This window comes from Perkinsus marinus, assembly GCF_000006405.1.
Source record: "Perkinsus marinus ATCC 50983 genomic scaffold scf_1104296976192, whole genome shotgun sequence".
NCBI classification, from domain to species: domain Eukaryota; phylum Perkinsozoa; order Perkinsida; family Perkinsidae; genus Perkinsus; species Perkinsus marinus.
In genome coordinates, this window is record NW_003200472.1 from 35,455 (window position 1) to 58,317 (window position 22,863).

Genomic DNA, 22,863 nt, shown 5'->3' on the forward strand with positions numbered 1-22,863 from the left:
CATGGTAGAGGCGATATGCTACGGAGTTGGGGAGCGTGGCTGCTACTGATGGTTTATTTGCAGCTCAGCTTATGAGTATTACTTGCTGCTACTCGGACTAGTTGTTGTGTTGATGATGGTCAAAGGCGTGGGGTGGTAGGCGGAAGGCATAGGGGTCGTCGACGGGGTCAGCCTTGTTGCTATGGCGTCGTCGTCTAGTAAGCAGCAGCAGCAGCAGGTTGTCGCAGGATCACCTCGACAGTCTGATGAGTGGGCCGAGAAATGTAAAATGTTGATGCTCGAGAATGCGGAGGAAGACAGGCGTAGGGCGGACATGGTAGTGCTGAGGGAGGGTAGTCGGTGTCTCGAAGACGGCTAGGTCCTCGAGCGTTACCTGACGCTAATCGAGCAGCAGTACGAGGGTATAATATCAAATTTACCCAAGAGTGTTCTCAACATGAAGGTACTAATATTTCGACGGTCCATGCCGAGCCCTCAGTGAGGTCTGTTTGGCTGTAGGTATCCGAGGTCGACCCAAAAGCATTGAAACCAATTGCCCGCATATATAGGCCTCGTACCGAGGCACCTGAGTCTACTGAGAATCGTGAGCCTAACAGGTGGAACTGGGGGCGGCAACGGCCGTGCGAAATTGAGTGTTATTGTAGACCAGCTGATCTTCCTCCTCGCCTACAAGCGCATGGCCCTGTCGTTGCCACGCCTAGGGATGGCAAGCATGGGATCAAGAGTGAACGGAACGGTGGTGGCGGGGGCTTGGTGAGGCTCTTCAAAATTAGCTTGAATGTTGGGTATGTCTCCTCTAGGTTTACAGCATGAAGAAGCTATTCGGTGGAGGTGGAGACAATAAGACGGACCCCAGCCCAGCACGGGCATTGAAGCCTCGAGTACTGTAGCTTTGCTGATGCCAATTTTCACGTTAGACTTGGAGTAATTAACATCTGATTCAACACCATGCAGACGTTGTGTTGATAGCTCGTCCAATCAGAAACGACACTTCCCTCTTGCCGAACTCCGATGAGACTCCTTGTCTGATTCGATTGAAATTGTCTCCTATACCTCTGTGCTCTGAAGGCGCTGTGCTATAAAGGGCACTGCCTCTTATGGAAGCTCGACGAGGAGTTAACGTGAGGACAGCGGGGCTGAGCTAGTAGTGTTGGCATGTGAAGCACCCATAGCTGTGGGGACACAACGTACCAGCACTGTCCATCCTACCTGCCCTCTCATTTAACAGTTATTAATTTGTTGTTATCGGCCTCGTCGTATGGCCCTCTGCTGCAAGACAAGTCGTGGCTCAACAGCTGTCGACAGGCCCATCAGCGTATCCTTCTTGAAGCTATTCAGTCTAGCCTCAAGATCTGACTTTATCCTCCTGGCAATTGGCCTCTTAGCAGCAGCCATCAACGGTGCCGCCTTCCCCGCCTTCTCGTTGTTCATTGGTGACTTCATGGACGAGGTCGGGTCGAGGTCAGCGACTGGTGATACCGCTGGTATACTGAGCGAGGTGCAAACAGTATCGCTTCAACTCGTCGTAGTTGCAGCCGTTGCATTTTCGAGCTCCTTCGTGTGGGACGCAATATTCACCTACTCCTCAACTACCATTTCTACACGTATTCGCATCGAATATTTTCGAGCGGTGTTGAATCAGGACATCTCCTGGTTCGACCAGGAGACCCCAGCTGCCTTGCCATCGAGGATGAACGAAGACGTTTTCAAAGTAGGCGAGGCTATTGGTTATCGCGTCGGCCTTACCGTTGCCAATTTCTCCCAATTCGTCTGCGGTTATAGCGTCGGGCTCTACAGAGGCTGGCAACTAGCACTAGTGATGATGTCGACGATGCCCTTGCTCGCAGCATCTATTGCTGTACTATCCAGGAGGATTGCCAAGAAGACAGCGAGGGCCCAGGACTTCTACGCCGAGGCTGGTGCCGTCGCGGAAGAGGTCAGTCAGCTGGCTATGCTCATCATTTCTCGTCGTATGTTGTGTCCCTGTGAACCCTCCCCCCGTAGGTCATCATTGTAAGCGTCTATCTCAGGTACTGTCGTCCATCAAAACCGTGGTCGCTTTCGGTGCCGAAAAACGCGAAAGTGAGCGGTATGATCATAAACTGATCGCGGCACGAGATGGAGAGATTAAGGCCGGCTTCCAGGGTGGAGTGATGACCGGCATTGTTTTCCTCTCCATCTTCCTCACTTACGCGTTGGTCTTCTGGTATGGCGGGGTCCTCATCTACGATGGTACTATTAACCCCTCCTCTGGGGAACCCTATAATGGTGGTGATGTCATCACCGTCTACTTCGCGTGCATTATGGCGACATTCGCCTTGGGGCAAATCGCCCCGAATATATCCTTTTTTGTAGAAGGCAAAACGGCCGGGGCTAAAATATTCCCTCTGTTTGAGGTAATACCACTCCCTCAGCAACTTCTCCAAAGATCAGCATCTTTTGGTAGGTACAAGAATCCCCAGACCGTATCGAGCCCCCTCTGTCTGAGGGTCCGAGGAAGAATGCTACGCCGTTGACCATGAGCACTATTGCCTTCCGCAACGTCTCGTTCCACTATCCTGCCAAGCCGGAGGTGAAGGTGTTGTCCGACGTCTCCTTTACGATTAAGGCTGGTGAGAAAGTAGCATTTGTTGGTGAATCTGGTTCTGGCAAGTCTACCTCGGTACAGCTCCTGGAGCGTTTCTATGACCCTACTGCGGGTGAGGTCCTCATCAATGGCGACAACGTTCGTGGGATGCACGTTTACGATCTTCGCGCTATCTACGGCTACGTCGGCCAGGAACCCTTCCTCTTCGCCACCTCCATTAGGAACAACCTCACATATGGCATCCCTAGCTCTCGAGCTCCGGACCAGAAGGCTTTGGTCGACGCGTGTCGTAAGGCCCAGGTCCTTGACTTCATTCAGTCCTTACCGAATGGCTTCGATACGTATTGTGGTGCTGGGGGAGGGCAGATCTCTGGAGGGCAGAAGCAGAGGATCGCCATAGCCCGGGCATTGCTGAGGCAACCTCAAGTTCTACTGCTAGATGAGGCTACATCGGCCTTGGACAACGAAAGTGAGAAGATGGTACAGAAGACCATTGACCATTTACAGGAGCATTTCAATATCACCACCATTTCCATAGCGCATAGGCTGTCGACTATAAGGAATTCTGATAGAATAATTGTGATGAAGGGGGGCCAGATAGTGGAGACCGGTACTCACAGTGTGCTCATGCAAAACGAAGGGGAATACCGCGCCCTGGTAGGTTCCTAGATCCTCCTTTCTCTGAGGCAACAGTTGGATTGGTCCTGGTTCAGGTGTCAGCCCAGGAGGCTGCCCTAAGTCAGGAGGCTTCGCAGCAGGACCTTCGACCCGGCCAGGATAGTGGGCTACCACAGCCGACGCGCAACTCGTCTGTGGCCACGTCTGAGGTCTTTCTTGATACTGCTGACATGAAGCTGGATCTGGGAGAGGACGAGGCGGCAATAGAGAAAGCCAGAAAGAAACAGGTGCGTGCCCTTCCTCCACGCGCCTGGTGTGCTTCACTGTCATCGTTCAGGTTGTGAAATCGTATAGGACGCCCTACCGTCGCCTACTCCAATTCAGTCGTGATGAGCGGTATTACTACATCCCTGCATGCATCGGAGCGGCTGGGAAGGGGCTGAGCATGCCCTTGCATGCTCTTATCGTATCTGGCGTTATTGATGCATTCTATCTGCCGGACCGGGAGGAGATGAAGGACGCTGTGGAGGAGACTGCTCTCAAATACGTTGGTCTGGCCGTTGGGGTCCTCGTCAGCTGCTCTATAATGCAATACTTCTTCGCTCACATTGGCGAGCACTTTACCTTCAAAGTGAGGAAGCTGTGCTTCGCTAAGCTCCTCGAGCAGGACGTGGGCTATTTCGATGACCCTGCCCATGCCCCAGGGAAGCTCACAGCAGCTCTGTCGACCCACGCTTTGAAGATGAAGGCTCTAACAGGGCAAGGCCTGGGACTCTATGTTGAAGCACTGTCTGGTTTCATTGGAGGAGTCCTCATCTCCCTCACTGGTGTATGGCAGCTGGGGTTGGTCATGACCTGTATACTGCCGTTGCTGATCCTCTCCTGGAAGATCCGATCGGCGCTGTGGTGGACTGGGTCGGAGCTAGATGATGAGCTCTTGAAGCAGGCTTCCCAGACGGCCTCAGAGGCCGTTCAGAATATGAGGACAGTGAGGGCCTTCGTCGCTGAGGCATGGACTGTCGAGTTCTACACTGGCTACATCAACCGGACTGCCTCTGGGGCATCCCGCGGAGCCCTTCTCACTGGCCTGGCCTACGGTACATCGACTTGTATGATGTTCTTAGCCTATGCCGCCGGGTTCTATTATGGTGGTTATCTAATAGAAGAACAGGGGGTTGGGTTCCGAGAGATGCTGCAGTCGCTGATGGCTGTTATGTTGGGCTCTATCGGTGTGGGCAATGCCCTCGCCTTCCTGCCAGACCTGGATGACGCTAAGGTAGCTGCCCATGATGTGCTGCAGATCCTGGACACAGAAAGCAAGATCAATGCCGTCCATCCTGACGGCACTGTGGAAGAGCTCGGTGATGGCTCTATAGAGTTCAAGTCTGTCCACTTCCAGTACCCCACACGTCCTGATGTCGCTATTCTCAAGGGGCTCTCATTTAAGGTCGAAGCCGGCCAGCAGGTGGCTTTAGTTGGCCCCTCAGGCGGCGGCAAGTCGACGGTTATTGCCCTCCTGCAGCGGTTCTATGACCCCTCCGGAGGGAGCATCGCTGTAGGAGGTACGGACCATCGCATGCTCAACGTAGCGTGGTGGCGGAGGCATTGTGGGTTGGTCAGTCAAGAACCCGTCCTTTTCGATATGACTCTGGCCGAGAACCTTAGGTGGGTTGGTCTCGACCATCTGATGTGTCTGGCAAGCGATCGTTTGGTAGGTATGGGAAAGCCGAGGCCACCGATGACGATCTCATCCGGGTAGCGAAGATGTCCAAAATGGATTTCGCCGCTGCCTTTGGGGGCCCGTTTGGTTGGGATGATGGTCTTGGCCCTCGGGGGTCGAGGCTATCAGGCGGGCAGAAGCAGAGGACAGCGATAGGAAGGGCCTTGGTCCGAGATCCGGCGGTGAGTCGTTGCTGTGGGGGCGTACGTCGGGATTGGAATTTGCGTTAGGTGATGTTCCTCGACGAGGCCACCTCAGCCCTCGACTCGGCTAGTGAGAGGGTAGTACAGGATGCCTTGGAGACAGCAGCCGTTGGGAGGACTACCTTCACTATAGCTCATAGGTTGGTCGTCGTATCCGGCCCTCTTACCGTCTTATCTAACTTCAGGCTCTCCACCATCAAACGCAGTGACATCATCCTTGTTATCTCCGATGGGCGGCTCGTTGAACAAGGACCACATGATACTCTCATCTCCCAAAGAGGCGTGTACTACGATCTTTACACTAAGGGGCAGCAATAAGCCTGGTTTTCGTGGTCCAACGGTCTGTCTGATGCGGTTCGCTGGTTGCAGCAGTACCTCGTTCGTTATGTATCATTCGAACCTGTCCTCGCATCTCTAAATTTTTATCCATCGGCGTGTTGCTCATCGCGACTGCGAAATCTTTCTAATGAATCCGGGTATTTCAGTGTTGACAATCGCTACCACCTCTGTTGAGTTCACTCAGCGGGGCTGTTATGAAGTAGTTGTTCCCTATAGGATGCTATGTCTCTTAATAGACTTGCATGCACCTACTCCTATGTGACTTTGACTCTGTGTAGATCAGGAGGGCTGGGCGGTTCGTCTTCGATGAGATCCTACCATTGCAAGGTGGCTCGAATGCAACAGTCCTTTATCCAACGTAGGAGGCATCTGTATGACCAAATGAAGGAACACTTGGAGGGGGAAGGTATGCTTCTTCCTACCTGCCTCTTTGGCCGGCGAGGGTTCAGTCGGTCTGTCTTCAGTGGAGCCGGTGTCCTATACGAAGCAGCAGCTCGGATGGGAAAAGGCCAGCAGACCCCCACAGGCCGTCCGGGAGTATCTTGCAAAGAGGTACGCTCAGTGTGCACGAAACATGCACATGGTTAGCCACGTGCTTTAGTGACAATGGGAAAATTCCGAGGAAATTCTTTGGTTTCCGTACCCTTTTACTCTGATTCCTGTGTAGACTCCCATCATTAGTGAGGAAATTCCTAAACTCATTTGAGACAAGCGACATAGATTCCAACGCTGAGGGTGATGTTGATGTCGAAGTACGCTGCAAGGATTGGAATGTTCCACCTTTTCAGACGAATTGGCGCTCCGATCACACAGGAGGACCGCCAGTTCATGTGGTTTCAAAACGGCAAGCGAAACTTCGCTCCAATGTTCCTGGACCAGATGAAGCCCTGTACGGTCCTTGCCCGTAGGATCGGTCTTAAGAGGTCCTCGTGGCATCTCAGGGATGAAGCTGCACAAGAACGTATGGAAGCGGGAGCAGATCCCTCCGCCGGTCCTCCCAGAAGTGGCTGTAGTAGGGCGATCCAATTGCGGTAAGTCGACTCTGGTGAACACCCTCGCTGGGAGGTAGAAACCTAGGTATGGGAGACCCTCGTTAGTTGTTTGCCTGGTAGACAAAACTCGAAGACTTCCAAGATACCAGGAAGTACTGAGTCACTCTTATTTTGGAAGATGGGGAAGCCTCCAGTGTTAATGCTGGTGGACCTGCCTGGCTACGGCTTCGCTTATCAAGGAGAGGAGAAGCGGGTGAGGCTGCCATGGTGGGTATCGATGGCATGTGAGGACCCTATCAGACAGAGTGGACTGAGCTGTCCTTGTTCTACCTCTCCCACCGGAGCAACCTCAAGCGTGTACTCGTCTTGGTCGATGCCCGTCGGGGCCTCATGCAGTCGGATCGGGAAATGATATCCTTTCTGGAGCGGTATGGTGTTAAATGGCAGGTAAAAGATGCAGAGATGGATATGTGTAGATAATTTCGTGGCGCGCGAAGTTGATCATGATATGGTCGTCAGGTTATTGTCACCAAGTGCGATTTATTGAAGCCTCGCTTTCTCGCTAAGCGGCTAGTGATAATGCAGCAGATCTTGGATACAGAATTCAAGGGCTCGGTCGGGCCCATGATACCTCTGAGTGCTCTGGCCAAGCAAGGTGTGGATGAACTCAGAATTGTACTACTCCCCTTGTCCATGGCGATGGGGGCCCAACTCGAACGGCAGGTCCTTAACAGCATGAAGCTGGATAGACGGACTGTTGTTAATGGTATCGAGGAGAGGCTACTGGACATGCGGGAGGCTAAGAGGGTCAAAAGGGTAGAGAAACGACACAAGCGGTTGACGGCTAGAAGGTAGTCTAGGTAGCGATATCAGTCCCCATTCGGTTCTTCAGGGAGCGACTGGCCCTGACACGTGCCGCTGATATGGTGCGGGCTGCTGCTGCTGTTGTTACCGATACAGAGCAAGAGAAGGAGCTCAATAGGAATGCTGCTAGTGATGCTTTGAAGAAGTATGTGGCGGGTCCGATTGGCAATGATGGTTTGTTGACAGGTGGGGAGTAGCTTTTGAAGAGCAGCAACAACAGCATGAGGCGGCTCCGACACCTCGGAGTGGACCGGAGTCTACTGCCCGTCGAGAGGCCACTGATCTGATGCATGATATGATGGGCATGCTTAGTGAGGACGAGGGGGAAGAGGAGGCTGCCAATGAAGCTCTTCCTGTATCGGAGGCCGCTGTAGCGGAGGACCTCTCCTCGACTACGGAGGCGCTACTGTGTTGGGAAGACGACAGAGAGGAGGTGGACGACGAGGAAGAGGAGGATGTCCCCCGACAGGCAGTTGTGGACGGCCCTCAAGTTGAGGCCCAGAGCCCCCGTCTGCCGGCCCTTGGTCCAGTGGTGGCCACAGCTCATCATTGGAATGTTGGAAAGGGTGAGGATCGCCTCACGTCAGGCAGTGGGACTGACCCTGTGGGAGCTGATTGGCTTCGGTCCTTGAGCTCCTCGAGGGAGGCTGGGGCTGCTGCAGTTGTGATGGACTTCAACGTTAAAGCTAAGGGCACCACAACGCAGTCCACGAATTCGGCGTTTACCGTGCCAGAGGAAGAGGAGCGGCTTAGCGACGATGGCTTCAGCAAATTTCCTAGTCGCTACCTGACAAGAGAGGAGTCTGAGGCGCCGCCTGCCAGTGCTCCAATGGCCGGCATAAAGCAGTATCGAGGGAAGGATACTCTCCCTGAGGGCTCAAGCTACCAAGAGCAGCTCAAGAAGGGCTTTGCTAAGAGGTGGCGAACAGAGATGGATGATATCTTGGACGAGGAGGTTTGGTCCACTCCCACACAGGAGGACGTGGTGGATGATACTCCTAGTAAGACTAGGCGGCCGAAAGAGGGGCCTGGACGTAGGAAGAAGGAGTGGTATGAGCCTCGCACTGCCACCGGCTATATCGACGTTAAGAACCCCAAGGTCATCCCTAAGGGCACTTGGAAGTGGACCTATCTAGGCAGACCGGATACCGTAAGACCGTTGAAGCCCAAGAGGAGGTTTGACATGGCTGACCTTGTTAATGCTTCCGATATTCACCCGAGAAACTGGAGGAAGAAGGCATCTGATGAGACGTGGCGAGAGGCTAAGAGACACTGGGTCGAGTGGGCCAGGCGCAGGAAGCTTGTTGGGAAGGCGTATCAGATACCTAAGGAAGCGATGACTAGGGAAGAGGTTGATGCCCGATCTCAGGTAGAGCAAGCTCAGGGTCTGATAAGAGAAAGGAAGAAGGTTGTGCACGACGCCGTTACCGATCTGAAACAGCAACTCAAACGGAAACGTGAGAGGGTTAGGACTACCGGGCGATTCGGTCGATGGGACAACATGTTCACCTATCAATACAAGATGGCCAAACTACGGGAGCGCGAGGCTGATGCTGGCAAGCGCTCAGGCGAGTCGAGGAATCCATCACACACATGACTGTCACAACTCATGTTTCTGTTACCGTTTCTGCATCAGCAATGTTCTGTGTTATTACAGCGATGTCTGACACTGCCGCAACAGATCCTCATTTCCCTACCATGTACAACTTATGCCATGTGCCTACTACGACGATGTTGATTCCCAAGTAGGCAGCCACTCCCTGTCACTGCGGTGATGGTCTGCTCAGGGATATCGGGTCGAGGCTTATCTTGCATCGGCTGTGTCCTCTTCCCGGCATGCCGAGAGTGTTGGATATTTGGTGTAACAGACCACGACATCGGTAAGGAGTTCTCAATCACAGTGACCGAATACGTCATGCTCAGGAAGAACTTCAAACACCTTCGTGGGCACAGCGGCCGTCTGAAGTATTTCCCGCGTACCCGACTACCGTGAGATATCGGTCTTTAATGCTCATGTCGTCGAGATTGATGGGTTTCTGATTTGACTCTGGTGTGTTGAGTGTATCGAGTGGGGGTATCAGGGGGGTCCCCTGAGGGGACCCTCCAGAAACTTATAATGTTCCCGGGGGGAACTCGATTAGAATTTTCTACATGATTAGGAACACATTCTTCTATTAGCTTCCCATGTGAATATCATCACATTAGGAGCATTTTCCCCGTTGTTATCAAATCCTTGGGAGCGTTATTTCTCAAAGTTTGATGGGTCCCTGGGGGGTATACTATCATCGACTTCTCACATCATCACTCGTACTTTCAGACAATCTCGTAGTTCAGTGTCGAGTGTCTCGCGGGAGACTGGACTTACTTTTTTATTGTAATCAGAATAGTTACCTATACGTAAACTGAAAGATGACAAGGATGTTACGTCGCGAGGGATGAGAGGCTCATCATGAGACCCCGATACGTTTTTTATCATTATATTCCGGTCACTTGTACCGATTGTAGGGATAACTTTCCAGGAAGGTGAATTCACAAGTAAAATGGATTCACATCCACCAACTCTGTCAAACTCGACGACTTGCGATCTTCACATGAGAAACGGTTTCAGAAACTTATCTATGTCTTGCTTAGTCGGCATGTGTCTCATAACCGGCACTTCAATGAGAATCCAATTCTTAACCTCCACCATTTGCCGCTTTAATTTCGTGTTACCGGTGGTGTCAATGCGTTGACCAGTAGACAAATCCGCGAGGTAGTGAGAATCGCCTTGGACTTCAATGGCAACCTTTTCCGCAGGCAACGCGATATCTATGAACATCCCTGGGATGACCTCGAATTCTGATTGCACTCCATGAACACCATATTTCCGAAGAGCCCCCACCCAATTCTGATGGGCCTGTGAGGATCTCAAGTCAAGCCTCTCTCGAGGCAAGTTGACAACCCTTCCACTCACGTACAGCACAGTCCGGGCCAATTTACGGGCAGCCTGGTTGAGCTTGGTAAGATCAACCGCCGTAAGCCTATCAGCTATGGCGTTAATTTTATCACTGTAGAGGCCCCTGCCGAGGTCTAGGGCCGTCAATGACCACCCACAGATCGCCAGCTGGGTATCGGGGGCAGTCATCACACCACATTTATCCCAAAGGGCACCAACCACCGCTGGCGGCATGAGCTCAGATTGCATGATTGCAGCTGCGTGTAATATCGCTGTAAAATCTGCATAGTTCGCCGATGCATCGGTCTTCACACTCTCTATCGCCACCCGTAGTAGTTCCTCGTCTTTGAACTTCAGAGCTGATACAGACCATGCAGCCAATGAGAGAGTATTGGCTCGAGAGACACGGGCCCTCCCTTTAAAGTGCTCCGCAAACTCATGCATCACATTCCTCACCCGATTAGTAGGCCGTATCTCGACCTTCGCCAAAGCCCACATGAACATGCCAGCCCCCTCCTGGTCAGTGAAGCTCCCTACCTCGGCTCTACCCGCGAGGGCCGCCATGTCCTCCAACAATGGCAACGCCTCGTTACGACCGATGCCGTTAGTAGCCAGAGTGGCAATCCCCCACGTTGCCGAGGCGATATGGCGAGCGCTCCATTCAGAGGCCATCTGCGACTTCATCTTCGTGTAGATGGTCGACACGAGGCTCTCCAGACCCTCCGAGGGGTCGCCTCGATTGGTCATGGTGCCCAAGGACCACAGCATCGAGGAGAGATCCACCGGGAGGTACGCTTTAGATGATGTCTCCATGTGAGCCTGGGCAAAGCGAACCAACTTGGAGTTCAGCGGCGGGCCACTACGGGCTAGGCCCCACATGACGTTGGCAACATTCTGAGGCTTAGCCTTATCTATTGTCACAGCAAGACGCTCAGGCAGGCCATCTAGCGACCAAGCCGAGAGCAACGTACCTCCAGCCCACACAACGTGGGCAATCTGCTGGCTTTCGAAGTCCCGGAGTCTCCTAGCTGAGGCTTCCACTATGATACGATCAACTACCTCCGGATGAATACCCAGAGTGGCCAGTGACCATGCACTGAGAGACAGGGAGTGAGGACGGTACTCTCCACAGGTCTCCATGATAGAGGCAATGCATATGTCTATCACGCCTCTAGCCATCGTTGGATCAATCTCCAGCTTAGCAATAGCCCACAATATGTTGGCAGAGTGCTGATCGGAAAAGCGGAACTTCGGGTCAGCTCGGTCAACATATTTTGTCATCAGGGCGATGGCCACCTCGCGGGATTCCGGCCGGAACCTTTCCGGGGCTCGAGCCAACGCCCACAGTGTATTAGCAAGCTCTTGGTGATGTAGGGGTCGAGGAATGTCCAACAAACTCCTTGTAATACGCGAGAAAACCTCGGAATCGACGGGCCAGTTTTGAGCGGAGGCGATCGACCACAGGACGGAGGACAGGTGGCGTGAGTCCATCTGGCCGATGAATCGATAGATCTTCTCATTCAGGTCGGTACGATCGATGGAGTCCGACGACCTGAGCTCGGACTAGAGTGTCCAACCACGACGGACCTACATTTTGGCCGCCTCGAGCTTCGCCGCCGCCCAGGACGTGTTGGCGAGCAGCTGTTGTATTTGCTCCCTCGGCACCTCATCTGCCTTGTCCATGATGTGCCTGAGTATGAAGCCCACAGGGGACTTGGGCGTGAGGCGATCCCTTGGGGAAGAGGCCAGCCGATGGAGGCAGGTACAGAGGTGTATCTTCCACACACAGATGGTTGGAACGAGGAGAGAAGAGGCGTACTGAACTCACAGCTGACATGTTATCGATCTCCTCCTCTATGAGCTTGTTGATGCTCCTTGCGCCCTTCTGAGCTGCCGCCTTCACCCGACTCTGCAATTCGAGATCAGCACGTGAGACTTGCACTAGCTTCCTGGTCATTGCTGGGGTGAAAGGTAAACACGACCTACGAACATATCAACCTTCAAGTCGAAAAATGACGGACCCAGGGATCGATCCCGATACCTCCCCTCTGACACCGAACACTGAATCGAGGATGGAAACCAAGCATGGTACAGGACTACGTTGATACAGGGATAGACAACACTCAGAAGTTCGCCTCCGCCACCGCGATGACAGCTACCTCTAAGGCAGCACGAGAAATATCTTCATCCTCGCATAAGCTGACTCACCATCATCCTCTTCAATGGTGTACTCGGAACCCTCTTCGTCCTCTTCGTCCTCAGAACATGCCTCTCCAGTATACCATCTACAGTGAGCCAATAGCAGACACCTAGAGCCGATAAGGAGAGAGACCTTATAGCATGAGGAATGATATTGTCTTTCAACATCTCAGCTCGTTCCCAATCATCGGCCATCACCATATGTAAGCGGTCAACCTCATCGTCGTCTGAGACTCCCCTACCTCACCGTACACTCCACTACACAGTCTACTACCATCCTCCTCCTCCTCCTCATACATGGACTCGAGCCACTCAGGAATAGGATGATTAGGGCCCAGGGAGCTGAAGCCGAGATCTATCAGCATAACCTCTACCACCCAACATACGTGAAAAATTGGAAGAAGCTCGGGCGAGCACGCGTAACAGTCTTCACCATGCCCTTCTTCCTCTTCTTCACGGTCTCCACTGTCACGTCCTGAATCGCCGCCGCTCCCTTTTGCTATCGCGAACCCTCGGGCCTACCATGCCAGGCTTCCATTGAATTGCATCGCTTTCTATCTCAACTATCTGGGTTTCCTTCAAGAAGTCCTTGCCCTCCCCATAGTGGTACTTCTTGGTCAACTCATCGTTGCTGAAGTAGGGGTTCTCCTCGAAGACGAAAGTGATGGTGAAGCCCCGAGGGTCGTCGCCGTCCACTGATGGGATCATGACGGGACCTCCTCCTCCCCAGCCTACTCCTAGATATGATCACATTTGCTCTGACGTCCACAAGGTACTCCAACACGGGCAGATCCCACTCCTCGATATCGTCCTCGAACTCTGCCGAGTTGTGCAACACCTGACAGAAAACTACCCCAAAGGCATCGCTCTTCCGTTGGTCCACCTTCTTCCAGAATCCCCTGCCACGATTCGATCCTCCCTCCGTGGACAGTAGTCGGCCCCTAGCCTCTATGATGGGGAGTAGCTGCTTGTCGTAGCTTCTCTCCAACGCCCTTATCTCCCTGACAACAGTCAGTACCACCAATGCTGCCAAGAGATATGCTACCGCTCCAGCTTCTTTTGGATCGCAGTGTAATCCTCATCCAAAGCGATCAATTTCGAGATGAGCTCATCAGGGAGCGGAGGAGCCTCCTCCCCCTCAGCTGCTGTTACTGTAGACATGGAGGTCGGCAGGGAATCCTGTGGGGATTGCTGAGGTAGGGCAAGCCCCTTCTGTGGTGGATTGGACGACTCAACTCGGTAGTAATAAACTCATATTAGAGAGGACAAAAATTCGTTCATGGAATAGGAATCTAGCCACTACCGTCCTAGCGTACTTTTCTGATGTGTTTGGTTTTGTCTACAGCGATGAGAAGCGGAGGAGATACTCTTACGAGGAGCTGGAGAAGAGCATATGACGGTGAACGATTTGAGGATGTATACCGTCACTTTACCACCTCGCATGTGAGGCAATCCTACTAAGCTCATCATATAGGCCTTTGTCGCCCTTCGGTACCCTTGGTTAATCTATTTATCTCCTGTATAAACTCCCCATCACCACCCAAGTCTAACTTCCTCAGCGCCTCCAACAGCTTTAGCAGATCCTCTTTGCCCTCGCCAGGTGTATACAATGCCCACGATAACAGTAGCAAGCGTCACCTCCATCTCGCTGGGCGCCCTTCACTTACTCATTCGAGATCTGCTCCAACGTACAAGCCTCTTGTAGGCACTGCTATAGGTTGCCTTTTTCGTTATCATCTAAACTTCATTTCCACCTCCTCTGGTCTCCCTTACCTTAATACCGTCCATCTCCTCCAATATAAATGCAGTGAGTTCATTCACGAGCTCTGATGACTAAGGTCAAGATTCGGACCGGGCATCATAGAGGAGGACTGACCTGCGCACTTTCTTCGGAGGAATTATCCTCAGGCAAGCGCTTAGTTTTGTGGCGCGTGACGGTATGTGCGCAACCTTCCCCGATCGCAGGCAGGAACACGACTGGTTCTTCACTCGTCACCGTTGTAGCTAATACCATACCACTATTATCCACCTAAATATGCGCACACTACTCCTCATCACCTCTATTTTATTCTATCAAACCGACTCTTCCCCTGCCGAGCCGAGCTCCCTACTGCAGCTCTCGGGTGGAGTCACTCACAATGCTAAGCACCAAATGACTGTGGCTGAGGCGAGGAAGGCTTTCGAGGTCAGTCGAGAAAAGACGGATGAGATACTCCATAAGGTAAGCCTCGCACATGAAGGCTAGGGAGTTCGGGTCTGGGCCCAGGTCCAACAGGAGATGAAGAGTTTGAACGTCCAGATGGATAAGACCAGGGACGACGAGCAGAAAGGAATGGCCAAGCTACAGCAAGAGAAAAAGGATGACGATAAGTAGGCAACTCTAGCTAGAGGGTCTTAGCACACTGTTGGTGGCCATTAGGAAGCTCGAGGCCGCAGACAAACGCTATGAGGCACTCGAGACTAAAGCCACGCAGGATTCGCCGAGTACGGTTGACCCCGACTAGTGATGTCACTTTTATCAATGAGGGTGCCTCAGGTATCAACAGCGGCAGGAGTATCAGCTCCACCTCAGCGGCGGCCTCTAGCTTCATGGAGGGCCCGTTACCCGACTTCCTTGAGCCCTTGAGGGACGGCGCGAGGAAGGCCCAGAGCTTCGCTGATGAGATGAAAAAGCAGGAGGAGGATCTCGATGCAGTTGCCAACGGCAGAGGTCAGGCTTGTCATCATCCGAGGCTAGGCAGTGTTTGAATGCCCTCAGGTGCTCCTCCCGGGTTCTCCCTTATACAGGAGGGAGTCGGCGGGATGGACGCTGGTTCCCGTGAGGTAGCTAGCGCCATGGAGGCCGAGGCGGCTGATGATTCCCGGACCGACAAGCACCTGGCCAAGGCCTCAGATGCAGTAGGATGTGCCCCTCTCATTGTGAGCATCAATGCTATCAGCTAAATGCCCTTCAACGCAGTATTCAAGACGAGTCGAGGGAGCTGGCCCTCGAGGAACGTGACGATACTGCGCACAAGTCCACCTTGCATGACGACGATGTCCTCTCCTTCCTTGAGGAAGCCACCTCCACGAAGAACGCCGGCTGGGAGACTGAGTACAGGTCTCATTATCGCATTCCCTATACCACACTTTTCCCTTCTCAGTCTCGATCGCCAAGTCCGGAAGTGGAGGAGCTTCCTCGCCCGCGACTCCCATAGAAGGAGCAAGCACTCGGTCTCTGAGGCTGATGACGATGATGATGCTTCCTCTCTCCTCCAGCTCGCCGATAAGTCGGACTCGCACGGCGATTGGGTCAGCAAGTAGGGCTCTACCTGGCTCGGACTGGGCCCAGAGGGATTCCTGTCAGGATCGAGAGGTACATGAAAGAGGATCGTCAAAGGGTGTTGGCCGCCCGAGACTCAAAAACCACTCCATCTAATGCGCTGGTGGACAACGATGATGAGGATAAGGCCTCGTCTTCCTTCCTCGAGAGCTCTATGGTAGTCGATGCTCCTCAAGGGGATGGTCATGCTTGGATGCTCAGAGTGCTGAGGACGTACGATCGGCAATTCGCAAGGAGGCTGAGAAAACTCGAGACGTCATAAAAATTCTCGAACGAGTCCAGAAGGCCGGTGATGGAAAGAAGACCCCTCAGGTGAGGGCTTGGCAGTCCCCCGTTATTTTGGCATCCGTGGGGCTGTAGGGCAAGGGACCGTCCTTTGTCGAGAAAAGCCAGGCCCATCACTTCAACCTGGAGAAGGCCGAGGAGGAGGTTGGGGCTCTCCAGGCTAAGTGGGCAAGGGAGGCCAAGAGGATCTCGGTACGATTATTATAGTCGCTCGGACTAGGTCCCGACCAGCTGTGTGCCTTTGGTCTTGCAGGCCCCTAACACCGACGGGAGCTCCCTCGACGACAGCAATATTGAGAAGATGAAGAGGAAGGCGCTTCAGGCTGATGAGCATGTGAAGAAGGTCGACGAGGACTTCAAGAATGCCCTGGTGTCGCTGAAATCGGTAGTAACAGCGCCGGCTCTGTATTCTTGTGCAGTCTCTGCATTATAGGACATCTTGGCTCAGTCTAAGGCCAGCAGTAACAGGGGAGCATCCTTCCTCCAACTCGGTACTCGCTCGAGGGCTCATGAAGCCCTCGAGAAGCTCAGCGCTGAGCTAGATGCTGATATGGTGAAGAACGCGGAGAAGGAAGGGCAAATCGAGCAAGCGATGAAGGACGCTGGAGGGTCTCAGTCCCTTCTCGAGGAGACAAAGGGAAAGGTAGCCTAGATGGACGGGTGGTCGTGATGATGATCGCAGCTGTCAGGCTACACTTCCCGACAACCTCGTACAGGCGATGGCTCGACTTGACGCCTTGGCCAAGCGGCTGAGCCAAGGGACTAGCCCCTCCTAGTCTTGGATATGTCCTATCATGATCATCTTGGACGGTGTTGCTCTGTCATTGTGTGTTCTGGTGTTGGCGGATCCTCCGGAGGGAAACGGTGTTGTCTCGCAGCAAATACCCTGTACACACTCGAAACATCTATGCGGTCGTTACTTATCTTTCTCACTACTATCACCTCCTTAGCAGAGGGCCTACATGTGGACGCGGCAACGGGCGCTAAAATGGGCCTGGCCGAGAAGGTTATAGAGTCTAGCAAGAAGAAGTCAGAGGAGCTACTCAATGAGGTAGGCTTGCAGTCCTCGCCTCAGCCTCCTTAGTCTTCGCCTGCCGTAGCTCCACGAGCAAATACGGTCGTTGACCAGCGATCTCGACCAGAGTGCGGCAGAGCAGAAGAAGGATCTGGACCTGCTTAAGCAAGATGAGGCTTTCCAAGATAGGTGAGACCCCCGGAATTTGAGGGCGTCCTACGATGAAGTGGAAATTTGGTAGGGCCCTTGAGAATACCGAGTCGAAACTGAAGGAGATTGCTGCTGAAAAAATCGCAATTCCAGGTTGGGGAAGTCTTGGGCTTACGTGAGATTGATCGAATGCTCCTGTCAGAGGCGGTGATGAGCAGCTTCATGCAGAATGCGAACGGCCAGGGAGACTTCATCGCCCCTTTGAGGAAGGCTGCCGAGAAAGCCAGGGAGTTCGCGGAGAAGTTGATGAACAGTTCCGTCGCTTTCGCTCGTGAGGCTACGAGGGCCCGACACTACGGGTGGAGGTCACCGGTTCCGTAGGCTCTGCTGGAGACGCTGGGCAGCCTGGCGAGGGGAAGAACTCTTCGTCGTCATTCCTCGAGGCTAAGGATGTTGGCTACTTCCTTGGCGATGCTGCCTCGCTTGGAACGGAGGATGCTGATACCGATGCCGCTGAGAGAGGCCTCAGCTTGGCTCAGGATGGGGTGGGGGTGTGCAAGGCGATGGAAGTTGGTCACTTGTTGTTATGGCAGATCAGTAAGCTCGATGCTGACATCGCAGCTCAGAAGAAGATGTTGGCCACCGAGCGAGACGAGCTGGAGAAGGAAAAGGAATCTACCGCTAAGCTGGAACTCAACGTGGACTCTCAAGGATCTCTGCTGGCATCATCGGATACTCCTCAAGTCGACCCCCTGGAGGACGCTGAGACACTGCCTGGTCTCTCCTTCCTGGAGACCCAGAGTGGAGCGAGCTCGGCGGCTGCTGCTGCCTCTAGAGCACGACTGAGCTCCTGGCTTCAGAGGTAGTAGTAGTAGTAGTAGTAGTAGTAGTAGTAGTAGTAGTAGTAGTAGTAGTAGTAGTAGTAGTAGTAGTAGTAGTAGTAGTAGTAGTAGTAGGGTAGAGTTGGTTCTACTGCATGCACCCCGGATGGCCTTAGTTGATTATCATACGATGCAGGTTCAGGGCTAAGTTGAACAAGGCTAGGGCGGCGGCCGGCCTTCCTGCACTGCCTGTCAATTCCACGCAGAAGGTGGCTGTGAATAAGGAAGAGAAGAGGGACGAGAGAACTAAGGGAAGCTCCAGCACTGAGATAACGAAATCGAAGGAGAAGGAGTCCCTATTGCAATGGGCCCCTCTCAATTTCGCTGTAAGCTTCAGCTCCCGAACAGTTGACGAGAAATGTTGATTTTCCAAATTTGCCCCCTAAGAAACTAAAAACCCCTTACGTCAGCTATTGTGCGATGGACGTGGCCTCCCTATCTGTCCTTGGTGTCGCAGGAAAGTGAGGATATGCAGAAAGAGAAGAGAGATGTGGCTCGCTTGAAGGAGGAGTTCGCCGAGTCGCTCCAGAAGGTTAAGGACCAGAGTGCTGCTCTACTGGCCGAATCTCAAGCTGATGTGCGCAAATGTTCAAGTTCGCTCACCCCATGCAGTTTTCTCTTAGCTCGAGGCAAACGAGCATATGAAGTCGACGCTGGACGATGGGTCCATCAGTAGTGGCAGCTTCGTTGAGACCTCCAATTACGATCCCCAGAAGGAGGCCGCGGCTATAAAGGAGCTCAACAGGAGGTGGGAGGCCGAGGCCGACAAGCTGAAGAATGTAGGGTCTAGTCAACTTGCCCCTTGGGGTGACGGAGGGGCTTCTTGTCCAGGCACCTATTGGAGGTCCAGAAGAGGAAGAATTATCGGCTATGATGAAGCAGCAGAAAGAGAGGGATGCCAGGGACGATGAGAAGATCAAAGAAATGAAGGATGAGATGCGTAGCGACTTGCAGAAACTGCACAAGGTGAGGAATTAGAGGTCAGTGATAGCACTCGTAGTTTCGATGGTCTAGGAAATATCTTTGGCTACAGCCAACACGGCTAATGAGGACTTTTCCTCCTTCTTGGAAACCGGTCGTCGCAACCCTGAGTCAGAACGTGCGAAGTCGTTGTTGAACCGTGTCGAGGATTTAGTTGTTAGCGATGAGATTAAGACCAAGGCTGAGGTGAGACGTCTCTCCTGCAACTCTCTTGCCTTCGAAAACCATGTTGCTCCTTCAGCTCCAATCCCTCCGCAGTGAGGCTGCTAATGCTGTTGGTGCCATCCCTGGAGTTCTAGCCGAGGTGGCTCGCCATATCGTGCATTGATGTGTACATAACTTCACAACATGCTAGTCGATGCTTGCCGTGCTGTATCTGTTGATGTTGAGTGCTAGTGGGTGATAGTGAAATCTACACTTGACACAGCCAATTTACAAGGCTGAAAACATGATGGAAACCAGAAAATGCTGCTGATGATAAGCATCTGTGGGTGTACTACAGTGAACTTCTAATGATCTCAAGGTTAAAGGTTACCAACACAACATCTACCAACCTCTCTTGAATGAAACGGTCCCACCATAACCATGCCGTGAGACTAGAGTCAAGTTTGGAACTAAATTTTGATGTCCTCCGGCGAGAACACAACCTGAGCTCGGTCCCTCACGAAGGACCACACGCGTGTTGAACTGCTGTGGTGGAAGGCCGACTCGTGGCCGACGACCACTAGATGGTCCTTGCCTCGGGAGATGGCCACATTGGCTCGTTGAGGGTCCGAGATGAAAGTGCCTGATGCTGATATGTGGTAAAGCTGATGCTGCAGGAAGTGATACCAAAATGGCCGCTAGAAGATCTTTGGTAAGTGAGGACGACAATGACGACACTCGCCTCGGAGCCTTGGAAGCTGTCCACTGTTGCCACAGTTATCGGGTCCATAATCTGAAGTGTAGTCACCAGGATGGCCAGTCCACACGAAATAGGCATAGGTAACGTCGAGTAGTGAACCCACTCGATCCTTCATTTCCTGCACCATCGCTTTATACATGCATATGACACAAATATCCTTGGTACGGCGAGAGAGGCGTTCCACCAGGCGTACGACAATGTCAGCCTCGCCAGGATGGTACAGCGAGTCACCTGGGCCCATGTCACTCGTCGTCGTCCTTCTCATCAACCCACCTCGGCGTTGTGGAGGTGAGCAGCTGCTGTGCTGTAAAACTATGATGGGCGCCATACTAGGTAGGATGGGCCCTCTGATGGGAGAGGTGTACTGAGTGACCACCTGACGATTACAAAACCACTAGGAAGTCTCCATCCGAGGACGGCGCAGGCAGCACTTGTCCATCATAGAATAGGGCTGAGCAGATCGCGGAGATATCAGGATGGCAACGGTACTGTGTCCTCAGCTGGAGTCGACGCAGCAGCCGTCTTCCATGATGGGATTCGTGTCTGGGATGGTGACACGAGCATCATAGGGCATGGTGACACCCTACCTTCTCGTGATGAGGGTCATCACCGACGTAGACCCCGAGGGAGACTTGATAGGGCAATCATCTGGTGGGGGTGGTAGCTGCTTTGGATCGCCAAACATAAGTATTCGAATCGGCTGCAGACTGCGCATGAAAGGCAGCATCAGGGTGGGCTCCGTCACTTGGCCACACTCATCGACCACAACAAAGGGGCAAGGTACCTTAACAATAAGTACACCATCAACTCGTAAGCTGTCCTTCCATCTACTGTCAAGTCGATCGCCGATGCTAGCGTGGCCGCCACCACTGCCCTCGCCTTCCAGTCCAAGGCCGACAGCCCCGGAGGACCTTCCATTCGAGAACGACTCTGCGTCCGGGCGAAAAAATCATCTCGAAGGTTAGCCGCAATCCTATCGTAGACGCCAAGCCGGACGAAGTCTTCAAAGCCCTTCGACTTGAGCTTGAGCAGGACGTTGTCAACAGCGACATTTGTGAGGGAGAGCAGTCCGACTCTGCGGTGAGCTATTGGTATCACAGGTCCGCAGGAAGCCACAAGGACTTCACACAGTAGCGAGATGACTGCCGCCAAAACCGTCGTCTTGCCAGAGCCGTAGACGCCTTGGACCATGATCAGGGGCTCCGCAGTGTTGTCTGTAAACCATGCCTGTACATGCTTCAGGACTGCTATTTGGTCGGAGTTGAGGTTTGGAAACAACTCCATTGTAGCCTCCATACAAGCATCCAGATCCACAGCGGTTGGCAGGGTGAGGGAGCGGTTCAGCAGTCGGTGACCGCTGACCAGACCTCCAAAGAGGCACAGGCTTGTACAGCAGATCGCCCCTGGATCCAAAGAGGCCCGAGAGCCCGAACTAACGTTGAAGGCATCTCCCTCATGGTCACTACCCTCCTCGCATTTGGTGGACAACAGCGTTCGTAAAGTCTCTAGGTACTGTAGCCGCTGACCGACACCTTCAAGGCAGTGTAGCGTATCACAGGCAGTCGTCGAGCCCACCACTAAGCCGTCTTGTACCCTTCTGGTCGCCTCGGTGAGAGGCTCGACCCGTAGGAGGCCCTGAGGGTTGAGGCCTCTCCATGCACTAGCATAGACCACCCAAGCGCCCTTCACGGAGAATAGGAATATGTCTGGGGTCTCCATCCGCGTTTCCTTCCCACTCATGCTAGATGCCTTGAAGAACAGCTTTGACCCTCCACGCTTCCTTTTACTGTTTGCCTGGGAATGAGCAGGGAAGTAGAGCCTCGCCTCGCCTTTGTCGGTCATTTTCAGTTTACACGTGGAACCCAAAGGGCATCTCTTGAACTGAGCCGAGCGTGCCAGCCGTGATCCCGTAGCGAGGTCTCGAAGGCCGAAGTAGAGCGACCTATATAAGGTGTCCAGATGGAGGAGGGTGTAGCTGTGCATCGACATGGCCACATGAGTGGAGCTCAGCTGGGTCGAGTTGTCGCCACCTTCAGAGGGCACTGCGAATTCCAGATCAAGCAAGTCGAAAGGAGTCCTCGGAGGGCAGTACGGAGGGAAAGCCGGCATCGCAGAGTCCCTCTGAGCTTCCTCAATAGAGCCCATTATGGGCAGGGGCGCGCGTCGTGGGGCTTTGCTAGGTTGCAACAGCAAAGCGGCCCCTTCATCTTCGACCTCAGGTTTCGCCTTAGTCTTTGCTGTCCTCAGTATAGCCTCAAACTCGTTGTCCTCAACAGGACCGATTGACGGCCTGCAGATGCCCCCGAAGGCATGGCCCTCAATAGCTCCAGCGGAGCGAAACATATCACCGTTGACCATACCCACATTAACACTGAACCGGCCCTCCGTGGCCCCACCATGGCCTGCTGCTACACAGCCGCTACCCTGAACGAGCCCTCCTTCTCCCGAGCCGAACTGTATTCGAGCAATATGCCGCTGCAGGAGCATCTCCAACGTAGCCGATCTGTTCCTAGCCTCATTCCAGTCCCGCCTCAGTGTGTAGGTCCAGATGACACTGTCAAGTGCCTCATCGGCCTCGAGACTGTACAGGCTGACTCCAGCATCGTGTAGACCTATGAAGCCCTCTTGGTACCGCTTCCTCTTCTGCATCACATGTGGCGTGTACTGACAGGCAAAGCGGCCCGTTAAGGTCCAGGCTTGCCCCGTCGGGCTCTCTCGGCCACCCCCATCTGTAGTCAGCTGCAGCCCTCGGCGCTGCCGCTTCCTCCGGCCCACGGCCCTCAGGTCCATCGGGGCCATGTTGCTCATAGGAATCCCACGAAGTAGGTCCACCTCGGCCAGACAGGCATCGAAATCACACATGCTAAG

General features: G+C 53.4%; 7 protein-coding genes across 7 annotated transcripts; 3 read left to right on the forward strand and 4 right to left on the reverse strand.

Moving 5' to 3' along the window:
• Positions 1-181: 181 nt before the first annotated feature.
• Pmar_PMAR004015 (multidrug resistance protein, putative) lies at positions 182-8,931 on the forward strand (the record flags this gene model as incomplete). Its single annotated transcript, XM_002764747.1, has 23 exons — positions 182-316; positions 359-442; positions 499-596; positions 645-753; positions 801-886; positions 1,351-1,936; positions 2,031-2,396; positions 2,447-3,248; positions 3,308-3,518; positions 3,560-4,870; positions 4,921-5,107; positions 5,156-5,268; positions 5,314-5,412; positions 5,746-5,873; positions 5,932-6,019; positions 6,256-6,356; positions 6,409-6,532; positions 6,580-6,712; positions 6,760-6,906; positions 6,979-7,134; positions 7,183-7,310; positions 7,352-7,468; positions 7,510-8,931. The coding sequence occupies 23 exons, from the start codon at positions 182-184 to the stop codon at positions 8,918-8,920; spliced, it is 6,720 nt and encodes a 2,239-aa protein (XP_002764793.1). The 3' UTR covers positions 8,921-8,931.
• A 979-nt stretch (positions 8,932-9,910) lies between these two features.
• Pmar_PMAR004016 (hypothetical protein) lies at positions 9,911-11,941 on the reverse strand (the record flags this gene model as incomplete). Its single annotated transcript, XM_002764748.1, has 2 exons — positions 9,911-11,810; positions 11,850-11,941. The coding sequence occupies 2 exons, from the start codon at positions 11,939-11,941 to the stop codon at positions 9,911-9,913; spliced, it is 1,992 nt and encodes a 663-aa protein (XP_002764794.1).
• Positions 11,942-12,381: 440 nt separating this feature from the next.
• On the reverse strand, positions 12,382-13,618 carry Pmar_PMAR004017 (nucleosome assembly protein, putative; the record flags this gene model as incomplete). The annotated part of the gene is made up of 9 exons (XM_002764749.1): positions 12,382-12,419; positions 12,467-12,543; positions 12,591-12,684; positions 12,732-12,799; positions 12,844-12,932; positions 12,980-13,152; positions 13,193-13,295; positions 13,341-13,458; positions 13,503-13,618. The coding sequence occupies 9 exons, from the start codon at positions 13,616-13,618 to the stop codon at positions 12,382-12,384; spliced, it is 876 nt and encodes a 291-aa protein (XP_002764795.1).
• An 874-nt stretch (positions 13,619-14,492) lies between these two features.
• Pmar_PMAR004018 (conserved hypothetical protein) lies at positions 14,493-16,840 on the forward strand (the record flags this gene model as incomplete). Its single annotated transcript, XM_002764750.1, has 13 exons — positions 14,493-14,678; positions 14,724-14,827; positions 14,877-14,941; positions 14,994-15,167; positions 15,216-15,355; positions 15,397-15,551; positions 15,601-15,756; positions 15,804-15,936; positions 15,981-16,091; positions 16,140-16,256; positions 16,285-16,449; positions 16,498-16,707; positions 16,754-16,840. 13 exons carry the CDS (start codon positions 14,493-14,495, stop codon positions 16,838-16,840), a joined length of 1,803 nt encoding a protein of 600 aa, XP_002764796.1.
• A 212-nt stretch (positions 16,841-17,052) lies between these two features.
• On the forward strand, positions 17,053-19,419 carry Pmar_PMAR004019 (Be158, putative; the record flags this gene model as incomplete). Its single annotated transcript, XM_002764751.1, has 12 exons — positions 17,053-17,115; positions 17,165-17,268; positions 17,321-17,382; positions 17,432-17,560; positions 17,611-17,774; positions 17,823-18,091; positions 18,247-18,436; positions 18,568-18,687; positions 18,734-18,889; positions 18,942-19,076; positions 19,125-19,277; positions 19,333-19,419. 12 exons carry the CDS (start codon positions 17,053-17,055, stop codon positions 19,417-19,419), a joined length of 1,632 nt encoding a protein of 543 aa, XP_002764797.1.
• A 380-nt stretch (positions 19,420-19,799) lies between these two features.
• Pmar_PMAR004020 (hypothetical protein) lies at positions 19,800-20,371 on the reverse strand (the record flags this gene model as incomplete). The annotated part of the gene is made up of 2 exons (XM_002764752.1): positions 19,800-19,906; positions 20,099-20,371. Coding segments are annotated over 2 exons (380 nt in total), but the record flags the coding sequence as incomplete, so codon positions are not given.
• Positions 20,372-20,736: 365 nt separating this feature from the next.
• Positions 20,737-22,644, reverse strand: Pmar_PMAR004021 (dna replication helicase dna2, putative; the record flags this gene model as incomplete). Its single annotated transcript, XM_002764753.1, has 1 exon — positions 20,737-22,644. The coding sequence occupies one exon, from the start codon at positions 22,642-22,644 to the stop codon at positions 20,737-20,739; it is 1,908 nt and encodes a 635-aa protein (XP_002764799.1).
• Positions 22,645-22,863: the final 219 nt, after the last annotated feature.